This window comes from Lepisosteus oculatus, chromosome 21 (assembly GCF_040954835.1).
Source record: "Lepisosteus oculatus isolate fLepOcu1 chromosome 21, fLepOcu1.hap2, whole genome shotgun sequence".
NCBI lineage: Eukaryota > Metazoa > Chordata > Actinopteri > Semionotiformes > Lepisosteidae > Lepisosteus > Lepisosteus oculatus.
Window position 1 is genome coordinate 8900459 of NC_090716.1, and position 17792 is coordinate 8918250.

The 17792-nt window shown below is 36.3% G+C and overlaps 1 protein-coding gene across 4 annotated transcripts in view; it reads right to left on the reverse strand.

The window, feature by feature from the left end:
• The window catches only part of LOC107075787 (TBC1 domain family member 10A), a 111228-nt gene that overhangs the window by 59251 nt on the left and 34185 nt on the right, over window positions 1–17792 (reverse strand). For all 4 annotated transcript variants that reach the window (XR_001477295.2, XM_015338199.2, XM_015338200.2 and 1 more), the window contains 2 exons: window positions 5952–6133; window positions 666–805 (listed from right to left, as the gene is read on the reverse strand). Coding sequence is in view for 3 of the 4 variants with exons in the window: in XM_015338199.2 (XP_015193685.1) it covers window positions 666–805; window positions 5952–6133 (322 nt within the window). In the remaining variant the exon portion in view is untranslated. The remainder of the gene's footprint in view (window positions 1–665; window positions 806–5951; window positions 6134–17792) is intronic.

Consider the following 17792-nt stretch of genomic DNA (forward strand, 5'->3'; position numbering starts at 1 on the left):
TCCACACAGATCTACCTAATTATTTAAACACCTGATTCTAATTATTCTTATTTGAGATGCTAAAACTAGGACTTTTTCACCTCCCCTGTCCCTTAAATATTCATTTTAATTCATACATAATTTTGCTTAAAGAGACATTTAATTGGTTGCTATAGACCCTCATGATATTTACACAAAGACTGGCTTTGATTCAAGAATGCAGAACTCCATATTTATCTTTAGGATTCACAGAGAATGAACTGAATTGAGAATTTCAGAGATCTTAGTCTTGTTAATGGCGATCAAGCCCAGAACCAAGTATTTAACATTAATATGCTCTAGTTTTGAAATCTGTGATTATATCAAACAGTACAACCAAATAAGGTTATGCATCTTATTTTTGATTACACCATTTTCTCAGCAAACTATTGCAACTATGGCCAGTTTATTACACCAAAGAGCAGGTTGCTTTAAGCCAGACACATAGGCTTCTGCAACATAAGTGATTTGGGTATCCTTCAATTAAAAGCAATTACAGAATTTAAAATTATGTGAAATGCATCACTCATTGGAGCTTTCGTGTTGATCAGTGAAAACATTAGACATCACCAACCTATTCTCCACTGAGTGCAACAGTTACAATGTCCAAACTGAAAGAGTATAATAGAGGATTCTGTTCCACATACCGGTCCCCTGTAATCTCTCCATCTAGGTCCATGGAAGACGTGATGGTATTTCGCTGGCTCTGCACTGTTACCAGACCTTGGGATTGGAGTCTCTGGCTTGAATCCTTAACGCTGCTGTTTATTTTTTTCCTCCTCTTAATCTAAAAACATGACAGGTAAAAGAAAAACAAGGTGAGAGTAAGGGGAAGCCAGCGAGACAAACTTGCCAGTACCAGATATGCTTGTTTAGATTTCACGTAGTGATGCCTCAGGTGGATGTGCAAAGTCTGTCAAAACAAACCGCTACAAAATGGCTATTCTTCTGCTCACTTATCATCACATCTTGCAGGTACACGGATGCTAAGCACAGGAAACATATTTGCAACTGATGCATGGCAGAAAGAGCAAAAGACAGTCTAAGGTTAGACGATTAGGAGGTGGATATAAAGAAGTTATAAACAATGGATGGTGTTTTTTTTCCCCAACTGTTTTTGTAAGCAATTATCCATGTTTCACCCATTTTACAAGCATAAATACATATAACCCACATGTACTGTTTTATATAAACACACAAACAACCACTTCATCATTAGCACGTCCACAAAAAGCTGTGGAATTACTGCGGATGTGTAAAGTATGTTTCCTTAGGCAGGTGCCTTTCCATGTTTTTGTCAAGCATACTTATGCAGAAATAGAAGTGGAGGTCCTGGTACCGGCATTTCTGTCACTTATGCAAAACAATTCCTAGCATGTTTGCTTCTAAATTATATAATATAAAACGAGATATAGTACATTTACAACAAAAGTACTGATGATAAAAAATACCCATACGTAAATTGACTTGAGACTCCGACTCTAGACTTAATGTTACTGAGCTTCTCATACAAAGTTATTTTTCTTCTCTCTGCACAGACGTCTGTATTGCGTGGTAGCCTGTAACACTCAAACAAATGAGAATTATCTGTCGAAGTGGAAAGTACTGACACCGATGTGGTAATTATCGTGGAAACACTTAGAATTTGCTGCACATAGTTTTCAGCCTGCATACTGTAGTAGTAGTGATGAGATAATCCCTAAGGCTTGCTTTTACTCATGGGAAACTTTGCAGGGCTTACTTTTCTCAAGGAAGACTAATGTTAAACAAGGAGAATGGGAAATTGATAAAAAACCTTAATGTAATGTTAATGTTTAATGCTTATGGGTTGCAAATCATTCTCACCTTACCTTTAAATGCACTGGGCCAGTTTATACCCACAGTTTCCAAAATCCAAGATATCAAGAACGAATACCCACGTTGTACGAGTATCATGAAAACAGGGTAGTATGAAGTATTAATTTACAGTACAAAAAACTACACTTCCACTGCTAAAGATACTCATAATTTGTTCATGGAGACGTTTTGGAATTGATTTGCAGTTAAATGTTTGATATGCTGCTATGATGTGTCACAATAAGTACCACTGTGGTACTAAACTCCCAACCTGTTTAAATAATTTAAAACAAAACTGGCACAGTGGCTAGAAGCTTCCCAAACAAAAGACTTCCGTCCAAATGAGTTCTGACGCATTTGACCTTCCTCAAACGATATCATAGAGCAATGAGTGCAAGTCCTTTGTACAAAACACTGATAAGGGAATCATCTAGAAGCAAGAGGTCAGTCTCTGTAAAAATCATTCCAGAGTTAAGCACTGTGTTTTAAATTAAATTAAAGCACATTAAACAAGAATAGGCGCCAGCTGAAATCTCTTCTTTGTGAGAAGATGGGAAAAGAGATAGTGAGCTCGTTTACTGCACATCTCGACAAAGCAACAGAACACTTAACATAATTGAAGGTGGATTCTTGATTCACTTTGGAGACTAGTTCCCATGTAATTTTAAATATGTTTTCGTGAAACAGTCTCATTTTATTTCCATTTGTCAGTGCACATGCTCTTAAACATGGGCAGGTATTAATCCCCCCTTTGACAGACAGATGCCTTTTGGAGCATCTCATTATCTTGTTTTTCCAACTCCAGAACTCCAAAATTCACAAATCTAAGAATGTTACATCCCATCATTATTATCCCAAACAAAACGACGAGATTAAATATCCCAATAAATCAGTCCTCACTTTTGTTATCACTGGCATGTGAGGCAATATTTACAGCAGCTGTATTTGTAGAATGTTTGAAAGTTAATATTTATGTAGATGGTTTTTCAGATTGATCCTGATTTAATGGGGTTTTATGGAGCAGAACAGGAAAAATGATTCTGTATAGTTTTGAATGAATAGGAGCAGTGAAGGGATTCAATGGTAAAAATTAATAAATTAAAGAAAATAATACATTTTGACCCAAACTGAGCTGTCTCAGGATCACCATGAAACTTTCATTGATCACAAGGGCTAATGTATTGAAAGAAAGATGTTATTTTTCTGATGTAGTTTGGTAGAGTTAACTGGAAAACTGTATAATTAACCCTTGGGGATCCCAAAGAGTATTCACTTAATCGAAAAAGTTTGTGCAAATAAATCAGGATGACCAAGAGAAATCACCATTTCAAATGCATCATCATTCTGCAGCTCATTTAGAACAATTAGCTGGAGGTACTGCATAAACGTATTAGGAGCAATGAATACACACTGGAGAGATGAGACCTTTCAGTTACTTTTCAGGCATTGCTTCACTGCTACAAGCTAGTGGCCTTTTACAATGCCTAAAATGACGAGCATCCCAAGCAAAGTTTATTCATTGCTGCACGTTTATTGGGCGAATTTTCAGTTGTTTGTGGATAACAAATGTGTGAGCTCTGTGCGAGACCTTTGTGCCATACAGTGCACATCAACCGGCCTGTCACTTTCTACGAGAACCACAGATGCTATGCAAGAATGGAATGACCCCTCACCCTCAATCTTTTCTCTTCGTCTCCCCTTGCTACAAGGTTGATAAAGAGGTGTTGTATTTCTTAGCTTCTTTAGACTTCTCAATCTCATGAATTCACAACATGTTTTCTCTTCACAAAAAGATGAGATTGTGAGAGGGAGAGAGAAGAGTGGAAAAACATGAAACCTTCACATGATAGTCCTCTCCTTTTTTGCTCCCCATGGTTTCTGCCAAGATTCTGCTGGTTCTGAGAATAAAAAGGATTCTATTCTTCATTAAAGTAACACAAACCACTTGGAATCAAACTCTTTTCATTAGTAGCTTTTTGTACAAGACAGTGAAGATTACAGAGATGTAATCTTATTTTAAGCAATTCCGTACTTTGCCTTTACAGCACTGTTTTGATTGTCAGGCTAATGTGCCTGAAATGAATTCATCCTTTCTGGCAGGAAATAGGTATGTCGACTTGGAAAGATTTCAAGTGGGAACTGCACTGTGGATACAGTGTGTGTGGGCATGTTTTGCAGTTAACACAGGGACAAAATCCAGGAAAATGTCCTGAAGATGATAACCTCTGACAAACAGACAACGTGGGAACATCTCTACAATTCAAATTCTTTTTTATAAACCAAATGGCATCTTCTTTTAAATCTAAAAGTGCCAAGAGTTTGTGTGTCACGTCTATTTTCACATATGTATTTGGAGTTTCTTTGAGTGGAGATTGGAATATTAAATAAAAGTATAATGAAAATAAACAGGATGTCCCATGCATACAGGAAAACAAGTGTGTGTATATGCCAAAATTGATTAAGCAAAAGGCTCATATAGAAAAAATGTTGATTTTTTCACATTTATACTCAGCCTCATAAGAGTTTTAAAAAAGTTTTAAAAGAATGCATTATTTAAAAAAATCCTACTGATACTATGTTTAAGTATGAGCTTACATAAGACTTGCAGAAACAACTATTTATGCACAGACAAAAATAGAGGCATTTCAGATACTAGAACCCAGGCACCAGGACCAATAGAACAAGAACAGAATTAAAAGAAAAAACAATATATGTGTATTTCTATCATCTAAAGTTAGTTTCACAAACCACCGAGTATTGTAGGTATGTGAGTAAGGGGCATTGCTACACCACACTGCCATAGGAATAGTCCTGGAACTCAGGAGAATGACAATGACATGATAACAGTTACTTGTGTTTTATGAGTAAAGCACAATTGCAGATAAACTTAACAATTTCTTCTATTTTCATACACATTTAAAATAATGTTTACTAAAACACAGGGGGTAAGCTGTAAGCCTTGAAATTTGAAGTCTTCCTGAAGAATGTGCAGTTTTTCAAAAACTGGCCCTGCAACTAACAGAAAGCCTCCATTCTAACACCCTGCTAAAGCCTGTATATCTTCCAACCCTGAACAGCTATGTGAAAAATAGCTTTTTGCTATGAAATTTTAGAAGTAACTGCCAAAAGCTTCTTTCAAGTCGTTTTGTGCTGATTTCAAAACTGAGTGGCACTGTGGCCCAGGCAGAATCAAAACCAGACATCCGTGAAAAACAAAAGTCAAACAGCAGCTCCTCAGCCTACATTTACATAATAGCCTTTAAAGCCTGTGGTTACCATTTCTGTCTGGTGCAATGATGCAAGGTTTGCTGGCATTTTCTCAGAATTAACCATTTTGACTTCATCCAGCTGTTTCTGCAGCTCAGAAAACCACATTCTTGAAATCTGTCAAAATCATTCACTACCCATTTGATATTTTAAACAAAATTAAAACAGGATTACAAAAAAACTAAAACTCACTTGAATGTCTAATGCATAAGCTAAATTCAATTTCAAAGCCATTGAAGACTTACTGAATATTGTTTAATCTTATTTTTAGGACTACAGTATGGCGTTATGCAAGACTTCAACAAAATACAGAGAAGAAGGTGTTGAGACACTGAATCATGAATCTAATTCAGTGCCATAATTACACCCAGTGACGACAACAACAGGCAGAGATGGTTTTATAAAAAAACAGAAATACAACTCTTAATTTTACTGCTTCATTGTAACGCACAAAATGACATTGGTAAAAAAAATCTAGTCTTCAGTGGCAAATAAATCTGATGGATAGTTACCAGTACAAAAATATTTTCAAACAAACAAAAAATACTTCGTGAGAGGCCCCTTCCACTGAAAAATGAAACCTTTTGTTTCTTAAGTACCTACAGTACTAAATCAAGGCATTCTTCAGAGGATATAACAATACAGACAGAAATCCCATATTTCTGCTTTTGTTTTGCTGATGTGTTTTTCATTCAGAGCTCAGAAGGTAAGGGAGGGTACTGGATAGAATTAGGTTATGTCTACATTTCTATTCAGAAGACCGTAGGTAACAAAAAAAAAAAGTTTCTGTGCAGCCTTGAGCAATCCCACCAATCAGATGCAGGACTTACCTGTCCTCGCCTGAGAGAGGAGAATGAGCAGGGCTTTGAGCGAGAGGGAACAATTGGACTTCTGTGAATGGGGAGATTCTTCATCTCCCTGCTGTCGTCCTCTTTGCCCGTGTCTCCCAGATAACGACGGGCTGTGTCTAACACTTTGGCAAATAAGCTCTTGGGGGCACCTTCCACAGGTTCTGGAAATACATATGCAGACATGCATTCAGAAGACTTGATGATGAAAATAAATTGGAAGAAAAAATATAAATTATAAAATTAAGCAGGGATTCAGGATCTTTATGGTACCTTCTCTTTGTAATGTTGTCCACTTGCAAATAAAGGGGTTGTACATTTCATAAACTTGCTTTGTAGAACAGACAAGAGGAGTGTTCTTCTTTTAACAAAACTTATTGCTTGTCATGTTATTGTTCATCGGCAATGATACTGGTCAATGATACTACTAAATTGATGTAAGCATGCTACCATCTAACATGGCTCTGCAAGCAAATTCCAGTCTTTGACTATCATTTCATCTAGGGCCTAAGGCATACAGGCATAGAAGTTTGGTTTTTATTTGTGTATAGTAAGATCTTTTGGTTTAATATTACAATGTATTGTATATCACAGATGATAGATTTAACCCAACAGCCCATTCTGTTTCCAGATTGACAACCAATGAGTTTTTTACCATTGGTATTGATTTATTGAACAGGTAACGTTTCATTAAAAACTCTTACCATTGTGAAGCTTTGAAGTAGAAGTTGATACAAAAAAATGCAAAAAGGCTATTTTAATTCTGGAGTTGGACAGCAAACATTTTTTTTCCCCGTTTATGCTGCTCTGTTTGATATCAGCCAACATGTATCACCTTTCATCAAAAAGGTCCAGGGAGTTAGTATTTACAGAAGTGATGTGACGCATGTCTTAAAGACAACAGAGTTGTCACTGGGATACCCACCCCAGACAACCCCAGTGAGACCTGGCCAGTGGAGCACCCCAGTACAGAGAATTCTGGTCAGACTGGAGGCACAACAAACTCAAAGCTCAATCATCGATATTGGCTGGATTACACAGCTCAGCCCACACTTTGAACAAATGACTTTACTGGGGGGGTTCCCTGTAGCTCCACCAGTAATTGACATATCCTATATCAAGTCCTCTATTTTGCACCAAAGTAGCATTATTTCAAAATAGACTAAAACATTACCAGGTACCATCATCAGAAAATATTTGCAGGTGAACACAATGGTAGGAAACATGTGCATTACTGAGACTTAGTATATCAGTACACTGGACATCACCAAGTTTGAAGTGACTGCTTTACCATCTTCCGAGAGGCATTATAAAATGTAACAAGGTATTGGCACCCATACTCGTGTTTTTTTTTTAATATTGCTCAGTGCATACAGACTGCACAGCAACTGACCTGATCACAGGCTGTGTTGCTTCATTGACTCCTAGCCCAGTTGTTTTAGCCAGACATTTCCTCTTCTCATCGACCTCCTGTGTCACAGGTACATGGTTCAGAATCAGCCCTTGATACCTCCAACAGAAATGCCAAACGTCCACAGCCTTGACCAGACATTATCATGTTTCCCAAAGCAGAAACTACTCCTGGACAACTCTCATCAATGTGCTCTCCAGATATGGTATCTTATTTGATTACCTGCTGTAATCAACCTCCTTCAGCCATCACATCATTGTGGAATAACGAGGGGAATCTTTCCCAAACATCTGGATTTCTTGTGCTCACAAATTTAATTAGCAGTGAATCCTTGCTTGTGCAGAAAGTGGTACAAGATTGCTCATGTTTGAAAATTCAAATTTTATTACACAGCAAGCTTTCAATAATGTGGAGAAAACAAATAATAGTCTGTGAAGGCCCCTTGTAGTAAAAACTAATATTGAAGCATTTTAACCTCTAAAGTACCCAAACAACAAGTTTCACAATTAATTTACAAAAGCCACAAAAAATAATTTACAAAGAATGTTCAATTCAATAAACCACACACAATTCATTCAAAAGTAAAAAGAATAAGTTATTTGAAAATCTGTTGGTTTAATTTGATTTCACAAAATCAAAGTTTAATTTTATTAACTGGAAAATGTAACACCACAACTTCTCAGCCTTTTCTTTTGTTTTCTATGCAGTGTTCTTCAGGTGCATTCAGAATTTTCCTTTTCTTTATTGCTGTGAACTTCAAAGATGACAAGTAATTGCATGCATCCAAATCTTGTGACATTCCTAAGGCTACAAGCAAGGGTAACTCACCTCCGAAATGCTGGAAGCATTTCAGTTTTTCCCATTAAATATAGAAAAGGTAGAACTACAGATCCTGCTTTAGTAAGGTTTCTTTCATCATTTGCTTACAAAACAGCTACAGGCAACCTCATTAGTGCTTTATAGGTTTGTTTTAGCTTTTGTGAAGATCAACAGTCCTAGAACAAGATTTTTAAACCTTATGCAATGTAGATATAGTGCTTTTGGGGTATACATTAAAAGAGCAATGAAAGGGAAACTTAAGCATACACAAGAAAAAATGTCAAAAAAGCAGAAAGAAAAGTTTTATTACAGAGCCTTATGGTGCATCAGTATATTCCTTAGGGGAAACTGATAATTCTGTCCTGAGACTGCGGAAAGAATCTATACTTCAGAAGAATTCTGTACTGTGCATTTGATCTGCTCAAGTCAAAACGGAACATCCAGTAGGCTTAAATGATCATTCAAATTTTGCAAGAGGGATATTCAGCAGCCGTCACAAAGTAAATGATTTAAAATTATCTCATAATTCTTATATAACAATTTAATTCAAGGTAGATAAGTAGTCAATGTTACTCTTCTATCATTTTACTCTTCTATCTTCTATCTTCAATCATGCCCGATTCTTCTATTTTGTTTGTTCTTATCCTGTCATATAGTGTTTTAACTAAACTTTCTAGTAAAACACTCACTCTGCAGTTATCCTATGCTTTATGATGCGTTCAGTGCCAATTTCTTGACAAGAGCAAACAAGTGCATCTGTCCAGGATGCTTTTTGACTACTGGAATAACATGCAACGCATGTTTATACCAGTTACCGGAATATCCTGCATTAATCCAATGGAAGGCAAAAAGCAATATCAAGTCTTCTGAGTTGAGTTTGACTCTACAGTGGGATGCATTCAAAAGGATAACAACCTTCACCTTCAATATAATTACTGTAAATGTTCTGGGAGTTTTTTTTTTAATTGTTAATGCTAGATTATAAGATATGTTGTGCCATATAGATACCATTCAATTTCTGCAGAATCTCTTCGTAAGAGATGGATACTTTTCTGTGCCACTTCTCACAGCATTTTTGCCTGACACTGGAAAGAACAATAGCCTTTGAAAGATACTTTTAACAAGCTGACAAGGACAGTCACTCAGAAAGTTTTTCTTTAAAAGTAAAGTGTTTTGAAAACAGTGGCGAGGTCAAGTGAAGAACGCCGTTCTTCGTATCAGTTCCAAAAATTCTGCTTAGACACAAAGGCAATGGAAAGGTGGAATCACTGGAAGGCTTTTTAGCAGAAGGCCAATTTAACCATAAAACTAAGGTTACAACAAAGCTATTAGCTGTTAAATCCTTTTGTACGAGTTGAACCAATGATCTTCTGCCTTCTTCACCTGGTATATGAGGAATAGAAATAGTAAAAAAAAATGTTGCCTAACATCATAAAACACATTCATTAAAGTATCACTAAATATTAGTGGCGTGAAAAATTAAGGAATTGAAAAATCTTCAAAAGCCACCAGATTTGCATGAAGATCGGAGAAAAATTACAAACGAGATGCTTAGATTATGCATGTACCACATTTTCTTCCATTAAATACATCTCGGGATAAACTCTTGGCACTGTGATTGCAGAATGATTCAGTGAGGAAGATAATAGGCTAATGTACTCCCTTAGTGTCACCACCCCCAGTCCCATAATCCAAGCTCCAGTGAGAAGACAGTTTTTCTCAAAAGGTGAGCCGCGGTCTAAAAGACTAGTCCTAAATTACTTCTAACCTTCCAACTTACATTGAATTCCTGAAGGTAAGTAAGAAGGTAAAGACATCTAAACTCCTGGGGATTAATGAGGTGATTATTTGCATAGTTTTAATGTACAGAAGTAAGATTAACAATGACAAAGCCAGGTTAATATGTACAAGGCTGTTTCATTTAACCCTGTTTTTTCTGAAGTAAAGACTGTAAAAAAAACAGCAGGTTCAGACAAAGCCTACCACTTTGTCTGAACAGGACACCCTCTTACAAGACCACTGCCCAAAAGGACTTAACTGACATACACAACCTAAAAACCTGACTCTTTGATGCTGAAGAGAAGCTAATTACATTTCAGACTTTTCCAGTCCTGTTTAAAAGCTTAACAAATCCTAATTGGGTATCCACTACATATTCCTCTGTGTTACTAATGCACGCTCCCAGCTAGCACTCATTTTCCCCAATCGGTGAACAGCATTTTTCCCATAAAACATGTACCTCGACAATGAAGAAACTGCATAAAATATATTTACAGCTACTGTCTCTGTCTCTGTTGTCAAAGCAACATACAATTAGCTAAGGATTCTGAAAGTAAGCAAATGGAACAGGGGCTGTATAAATGAGAGCATAACATCTCAATTTTAAAAACTTAATTAAGAGAAAATTCCAAGAGGCATTAACAGTAATACAGAAAATACTTACATTTAAGAAGAAACTACAGGACTGCATAATTTAGAAAAAGCTTTGATATTTCAACTCAAATATAAGTAATATTTTTGGGTGACTGCAAACAAACTGTCCTGCTTATACATGCAGAACTTTAACCACCCATTTCTTAAAAGACGCTCTTATGCTTAAACATCTAAAACCACCTTGTTTTAGACAAGGGCTAACACGAAGCAAACCATCTCAAAGATACAGGACATTAATGACTGCTCCGAAGAAACATCTGCACCAAAATTGTCTTCAGAAAAGCATAATGACCTTGTTCAGTATTTCAGAACATATGCCTCCCTTTCACAAGATTCAGATGAGCTGCTTGGTGGTTCTTTCAGACTATCTCAGCCCCTAGATCCCTATTCACAGCTTGGGTGAAGGTAAGAGCAAGGATATGTTCAGGAGTGCAGACAAAGAAACGTCAAAATTCCTTCTGAGATCTACAGTATTTGTGTCTTAGAGGCACATCTTAAGCTTACTTTGAAATTCTAGAGGACTACTTGTAGAAGAAGAAAAAACATTTTTCTGGCTAGATCTGTACATTAATATAAATGACCTGACAGAGACAGCCCCCTGGCTTTAAAAACAACTTATTTCAAGTATATAAATAGTATAGGATGTGTTTTTTCTTTAAATGGTACAGGGTTTGGAGGTAAAAAAAAGTGTCTTTATACATTACAATCAGTAAAAAATCACATTGAATACACTGACTTTCAACAGTACGTACAAATACAGAATATGTATTTGAGCACTTTTTTTTAATACAAAACCTTTAATACTTGATGAGCAATTTAATTTTGAAAAATGACCTTTCAATTGAAAGTTTGCAGTAGTTACTCAGCACTCTACAAACAAGGAAGCAAAGCACGTCTTTGCAAAGTACTTTGCAGACAACATTCTTTAAGAATTGAACAATATGGATGTTTTATTATCATACAAAATTGTTATATTATACATAAATAGCTTATCACAGTTTATGAGCTTTATTGAAAAGGAGACAGTAGATCTGCTCCTTGTGTGCAGCTTTAATCTGTGCTGCTTACCAATGAAAATATGTCATGTTTCTAATATCAAATATTAGCTTTACAAATACAAAAATATGCAAAATACCAGTTTTGGAAATATATGAAGAACTGTTTGTTAAAATTACTAAGCTTACATTTTATATTTACTGTATATTGTTTTAGCAATTAAAACACAATAACATTTTCATTAAGCTAGTCTTATTTTACTAATAGAGTAAGTAGATTTGTAAGCTACATTACATTTGTAGCCCAATACAAAAAAAAAAACTTTGACTTAACCTGTAGATTGCTTAACTTCAGTGCTAAAAGAAGTCAGTATGGTATCCTTTGGTACCACTAAAGTTGACATTCAGTATTTGAATTGAACCCCTTGGTTTAGGAAAATGACTGCAGAAACAGGTAATCAAATATAAAGAAAAGTAAAAGGCAAATTCACCTATAATTCAGTGGTACTTGAAATAAATTTACAACATAACCTCTGGTCAGAGGACATTTGGAATGCAAATCTTCACAGAAACCTAAAGACTGCCTATTCTGCAGAAAAGAATGCCATTTAATTAAAACGCAAAGAATCACAGCAAAAATGGGAAATTCACTTCAGTCTTTGTGTCTGTCAATTAATCTAAGATACCACGGAATGTACTGTAGCTTTGTGCCTCAGTTATAAAGCATAACTGTTAAAAAATCTAGGTAGGTTTTATTAAATGACTTGATTAACAATGTCAGAGTGTTTATATAGATTATACATCAAATATGAAGGTTGGTGCTTTGAAACTCAATAAACATGAATCATTTCAATAAAGAAAATCTTATCTGTATGTTAAAAGGTGGAGGCTTCAGCCTTGCATCCAATACAAGAATTTTTGGTAATCCTTATGTTTCTTGACCTTGAAATGGAACTCTAATAAATACATAAAGACAATCTGCCAGAACAGGAGAGTGCGGTTAGTTTTAAACAGTCCATATCGGTCCTGTGCCTGGAGTAGAATGGCAGTGAGCCATGCCCTCTCACTTTCAGCTTCGTAAGCATATAAAACTTTCAGTGATTATTAAGTGCCAATAAAGACTGCATTACAGTAAAGCTTAGATGTTTCAGGCTATGACCCTAAGAGTATGAAAGGCATTGGTATATCAATTTCATTACAGATTCTCTCACAGAGAAGGAATCCACTAAAAAGCAGAGTAAAAATTCACATGAAGGTTTTCTACCTTCGAAGATGTCACATCTCTGTAGTTTTTATTTACCTACATTCCATTATCTCAGCTTCAAGTCACAGCTTAATAATGAAATTCAAGGTCAGTGGCTTGGATTAAAAGCTTGCATTAACAAAAGATCTGTGTTGGATTCCCAATACCAAATGTCAGGTGAAAGTATTCTATCCCCATGTCATCTCTTGGACATACTATAAGCAAAAATCGATTACTGCCTCTAAATTGCCTTCAGAAATGTAGTTCTAACCAAGAACGGTTTTCCTCTTCTATGGCTTCAGTGGCAAAGAGTTACTGGAACTCAATTAGCTCTGGTTTCTGTTTTTTTTTCCCCTAAACTATTTAAAAGGAGATACTTTTTGCATAGAACTGCTTATTTATGGGACTGCAAAAGGCCATTATTTAGTTCAATATTTATACCCAAGGACAAATCAGAAAATGAGTAGAAAAACCATAGGCTGCTGAAAACTCTGCTGAAAGTTTTCAAGAATGTTTAGACTCCTGTCTGTAGCTATAGCCACACTACAATGACGTACAATTGCAGCCCAAACAGTACAGCATGTGTCCCACTTACAGCCCGATAGCTGGAGTTTACTTAATTGCACAAATAATAAACATTGCTTGCCTAGCAACCACCAACCTTGGTAACTTAAAACAGGAACCATGCTAAATAGAGATTCAATAAAATAGTTCCTTGGTTAAACCCATGCAGATCCACAAATTCATATCCTGAATCACATTTTGGAGCAGCTACTTTTTCTGGACTCCCGATTAATTGAAAGATTAATTAATTTGGGATTAATTTTAATCTGCACTTTGACTTCATTATATTCTTTAAAGAGTTTTAATGCCTGCAAAGTATACTTTCTTTTTCCTGCATAATTACAATGAGGTCATTATGTTGAAGTGCCAAAGTATTGCTAAGCTTGTAACATCCAGTCCTACAGGTTGAATCACTCAGAGACACTTATGCATTACAGGTAAACATCTTAAGGAGATTCACTGAATTCATTAAAGTTTAAAATGAAGTAAGTTTATGGGAGATGAACCTAAAATGCATGAAGGCGATGGGCTTGAGTGGTACTTACTTCAAACATGAACCAATGGACTAATCTGTATAAATAAAGCATATACTAAACTTAAGCATTAACACATTTATTTTCGACAAAGGCAGCAAAACCAACCTGTGCTTTTATGTGCAGCAAAATCAGCCGTGCATATGGAGTGTATACCCATACAGAGGCACATCACAGCATGCATGTGAGGGAGGCACGGTCTCATGAATATCTTACAGTGTGTGCTACAGTTTCTGCTCAGCTCTCAGAAGACGAGCTTCAGGAACCTTGTTTAAAGACCACCCCGGCCCTAGAGCTGTGGCACTGCCCCTGGGCCCGAGTGCCGTTTGTGAATATTGTACAACAGAACAGGGGGGGAGGGGGGGAGTGGAGGGCCCAGGCTCTCACATCCTTGCCGTTTCTCCTTTTGACACTCACTACCCTCTTTGTTTCACCCATTCACTCCCATCGGCTTTCCCAGCGGGCACTCCAGACCCCAGCGGTACTGCCCAAAGTGGGGGGTAGTTTCAGATAATGTGCGACGTGAAGGTGAAAGCACCAAAAGAATGCAACTCGGTACTCGAGATATGCGAAGGGCTTGGATCCATTTAATTATCTCATTTTCAAAAAAAACCCTCTCCTCTGAGACTTGCCAACATCTCCAAATGTAGCCGAGTAGCAATATGGAAAAAACCAGTAGAGCCTTACAAAACAAGCCTTTGAGCCAGTTTTAAAAGAAGACTTAAAATTAAATGGATCCTTTAAAAAAAGTTAATATAGAATCTGTATAAATTTGAAAACAAGTTATAAATAATATATTCCTATACAGAACAAAACAAATTTTTGTTGGCAACTTTTATGGCACACAGGATGAAGGCATTCTGTAAACCAAAATTAAATGGAGAAATTTCCTCTAAGTGAAAAATTACAGACATCAATTTAGCTGCTATTAGACCATTGTAAAATGGTGCTTTTTCCGAGACCTAACTGTGCACAAAATAATCAATGTACAGTATGACAGCCTTGAAGGCAACATTATTTTCTGCAGCGATGATGAAGGTATTTTGCTGGTTTCTTTTGAGAGGAATGTTTTTTCTTCCCAGGCAGTACTGAATGTTTCTAAACAACATCCCACGTTAAAAAAAAAAATGTACAACACATGAGTCACTGTAACTTTGCAGAGCTGATCTTTGGCATAGCACACACTGCTATCACTTGAGACCTTTCTTAAGTAGCACACATTAGCATATTTTCTGCAGACTAATACGCTTCATATTTCAGTAACCTAAAAGCAACAGTAAGCTGATGCGCTGATGTGGACTTACTTCTGAAGCACTGGCACAGATACCTGAAGGCTATAGCAGAGAGACTGCCTTTGTATACCAGGATCAATCTGGAGAGAAGTAAATTTGAAAAAAAAATAAAATAAATGATGCTCTTCTAGGCCAATGATAATAAAAGACCCACCTGTGAGCCTGGAGTAGTGTTGGAAGCCATGATGTTGAGTAATAAAGTAACATGACCTGCAGCCCTGTGCAGTGCAATCATTATGGTTAACAAATTACATGCAGGTGCCATGTGAGCTCACACAACTACCGCTGAACATTTTTAGTATCAAAGAACACAAAATACTGTAAAAGAGAAACTATTCTATTCTCGTACTGCAGTTTTTTTCTCTTTACCACATGTAAGGAAACAAAAAAAACAATTGCTGTGTAAACGCATTGTAAACTACTGCTCACTTAAATAATATTCAACTGCACAGCACACAAACATCTACATAGAAGCACAGTATGCCAAAAAAGGCTTTTTTGTGCTAGCAGAAGACAAACTGGCACAAAAGCAAAAGAAGTTCATTTGCTTTCATTTATAATTCTTAATATAAGATCTGCACCCATTTAAGATGACCAGATACTTAAGCAACACTTGACAATAATGTTTTTTAGGAAAGGTATTCTATTATTAATGTTACTACAATAATATTAGGTGACCAACATATCCTTAAGCAACCATTTCTCATACACAATATTAATCTAATATTCATAGACCCAAAATCTACACTGGCACATATCTGGATGGTATGATACAAAGTGAAAAAACACTACAGTGGTACAACAGGAAACAAGATAAGGAATGAAAGGAACTCTGAAAAACAGATTTCCAAACTAAAGAATATAGAAAAGGCAGCCAATAAATTAGAAAAGCCAGCATTCAGATAATGGAAATTATTCCCTCAAGATAAATCTGCTCCAGAAGAAACAATGGAGACTATCTGTTGTGCCACAACGTATTGTTCTTCTCTGACCACTTTGTTTTTAAAACCTTTTGTAGCATGGGGTAGTTACACAAGAAAGTTTTTACAGCCCTGTCTCTGCATGCACTCATTTAAAAGCGTGATTTGTTTTCTGCAAATTAGAACTTTAAAACGTATAAAGAAAAATACAGAGGAAGCATCTATCCCTCTGCAAGTGTGACAAAAGGCGTGCTGGGAAAACTTTTATAAAAGCACAAGGTTCAGCAATTGCAAATGCTGCCTTCTAGCACTCTGCCTCCTTTTTCAATGTGGCCCTGCAGAAGCCCTGGACTGGGCCCGGAGAGGACACAGTGGTCTCTACACACACTAATCCCATACTTAGATCTTAACAGAGGCCTATTACATGGTGCATTTTTCTACAACATCTAGTCCACTTCTGGTTAATTTGCGATCTTCTAGTTATATACTATATATGGTATTCACTTATGTATTATGTGTATTCAAGACTCTTGGAAGAAATACGAGGTAGACAGATTTACTCTTAAATCTTTTTTTACACACGATCCTGCTTTTTCACTGAACTCATTATAAAACATTACCTTTATATACAAGAAGTCTAACACTGTACAGTTATCTAAAGAAAATGTCCAAGTATTTGCCTCAAAAGTGAAGCTTTCAATAATATATATTTATTAAAATGTTTGCTTCTATAGTCCTTGAGGCACATTGGTTAAACAAAATGTTCAATAAACTTTAATCCCCTTATAATAAGAAAGAGATTGCTGGTAAGAGCCTCTAGGCAACATAATCCAGGCCAAGGGACTTGACTGACGGAAATATCCAAAAAAAGGCATGGGTGCACCAGTCGCCCACAGCCTTTGTCAATTAACATTACCATGTGGAACCTGAAATTGAAAGGATTAGGCATTCTGCATGGAACCCACTGCAGAAAAAAAGAAAGCCTGTCTGAGTTTATATAATCTCAAACCCACCTTTTCACAGATGAGACAGACTTTTCAAAATTTTAATTCATAAATAAAGAATATCCTAGGGTTATTAAGGGTCATAAAGTTCACATACCTGCAGGGAAGGCATTCAAATGATGCAGTACCTGAGCAAAAAGGAATGCAGAGCCTTTTCTTTGATCTGCTAATACAATGAAAATGTCAAAGTGGCATTATTTGAACTTATTTTGATTCACTTAAGCTGAAACATAGAAACCCTAAATGAATTCTCTCAGTGTAATTACATTGAAGCCTAAATAATATTTAAATGAAAACTAAATAGAGGATACACAGCATTTACAATCATCTAAAATGGAAAGCCATTTGAATTCACTTTTAACTTGAGCTAACATACTGTAAGAAGATATTCCTTGTACACTGTGAAAACCATACAATTGCCAGTTTAAAGCAACATATGGAAAAAGCTTTCAGATAGGTCTTGCCCCAGCACAAAACATCACTTTCTGAGTTGTGTTCTCTGAATGGTTACCTTTCTTGGCCTAAGAGGTATGAAACATGCACACTTTCATCAGACAAGCTTGCAGATCCTCAAGCACTTTGAAAAGATTCAAGTTCCAAGTCAATTTA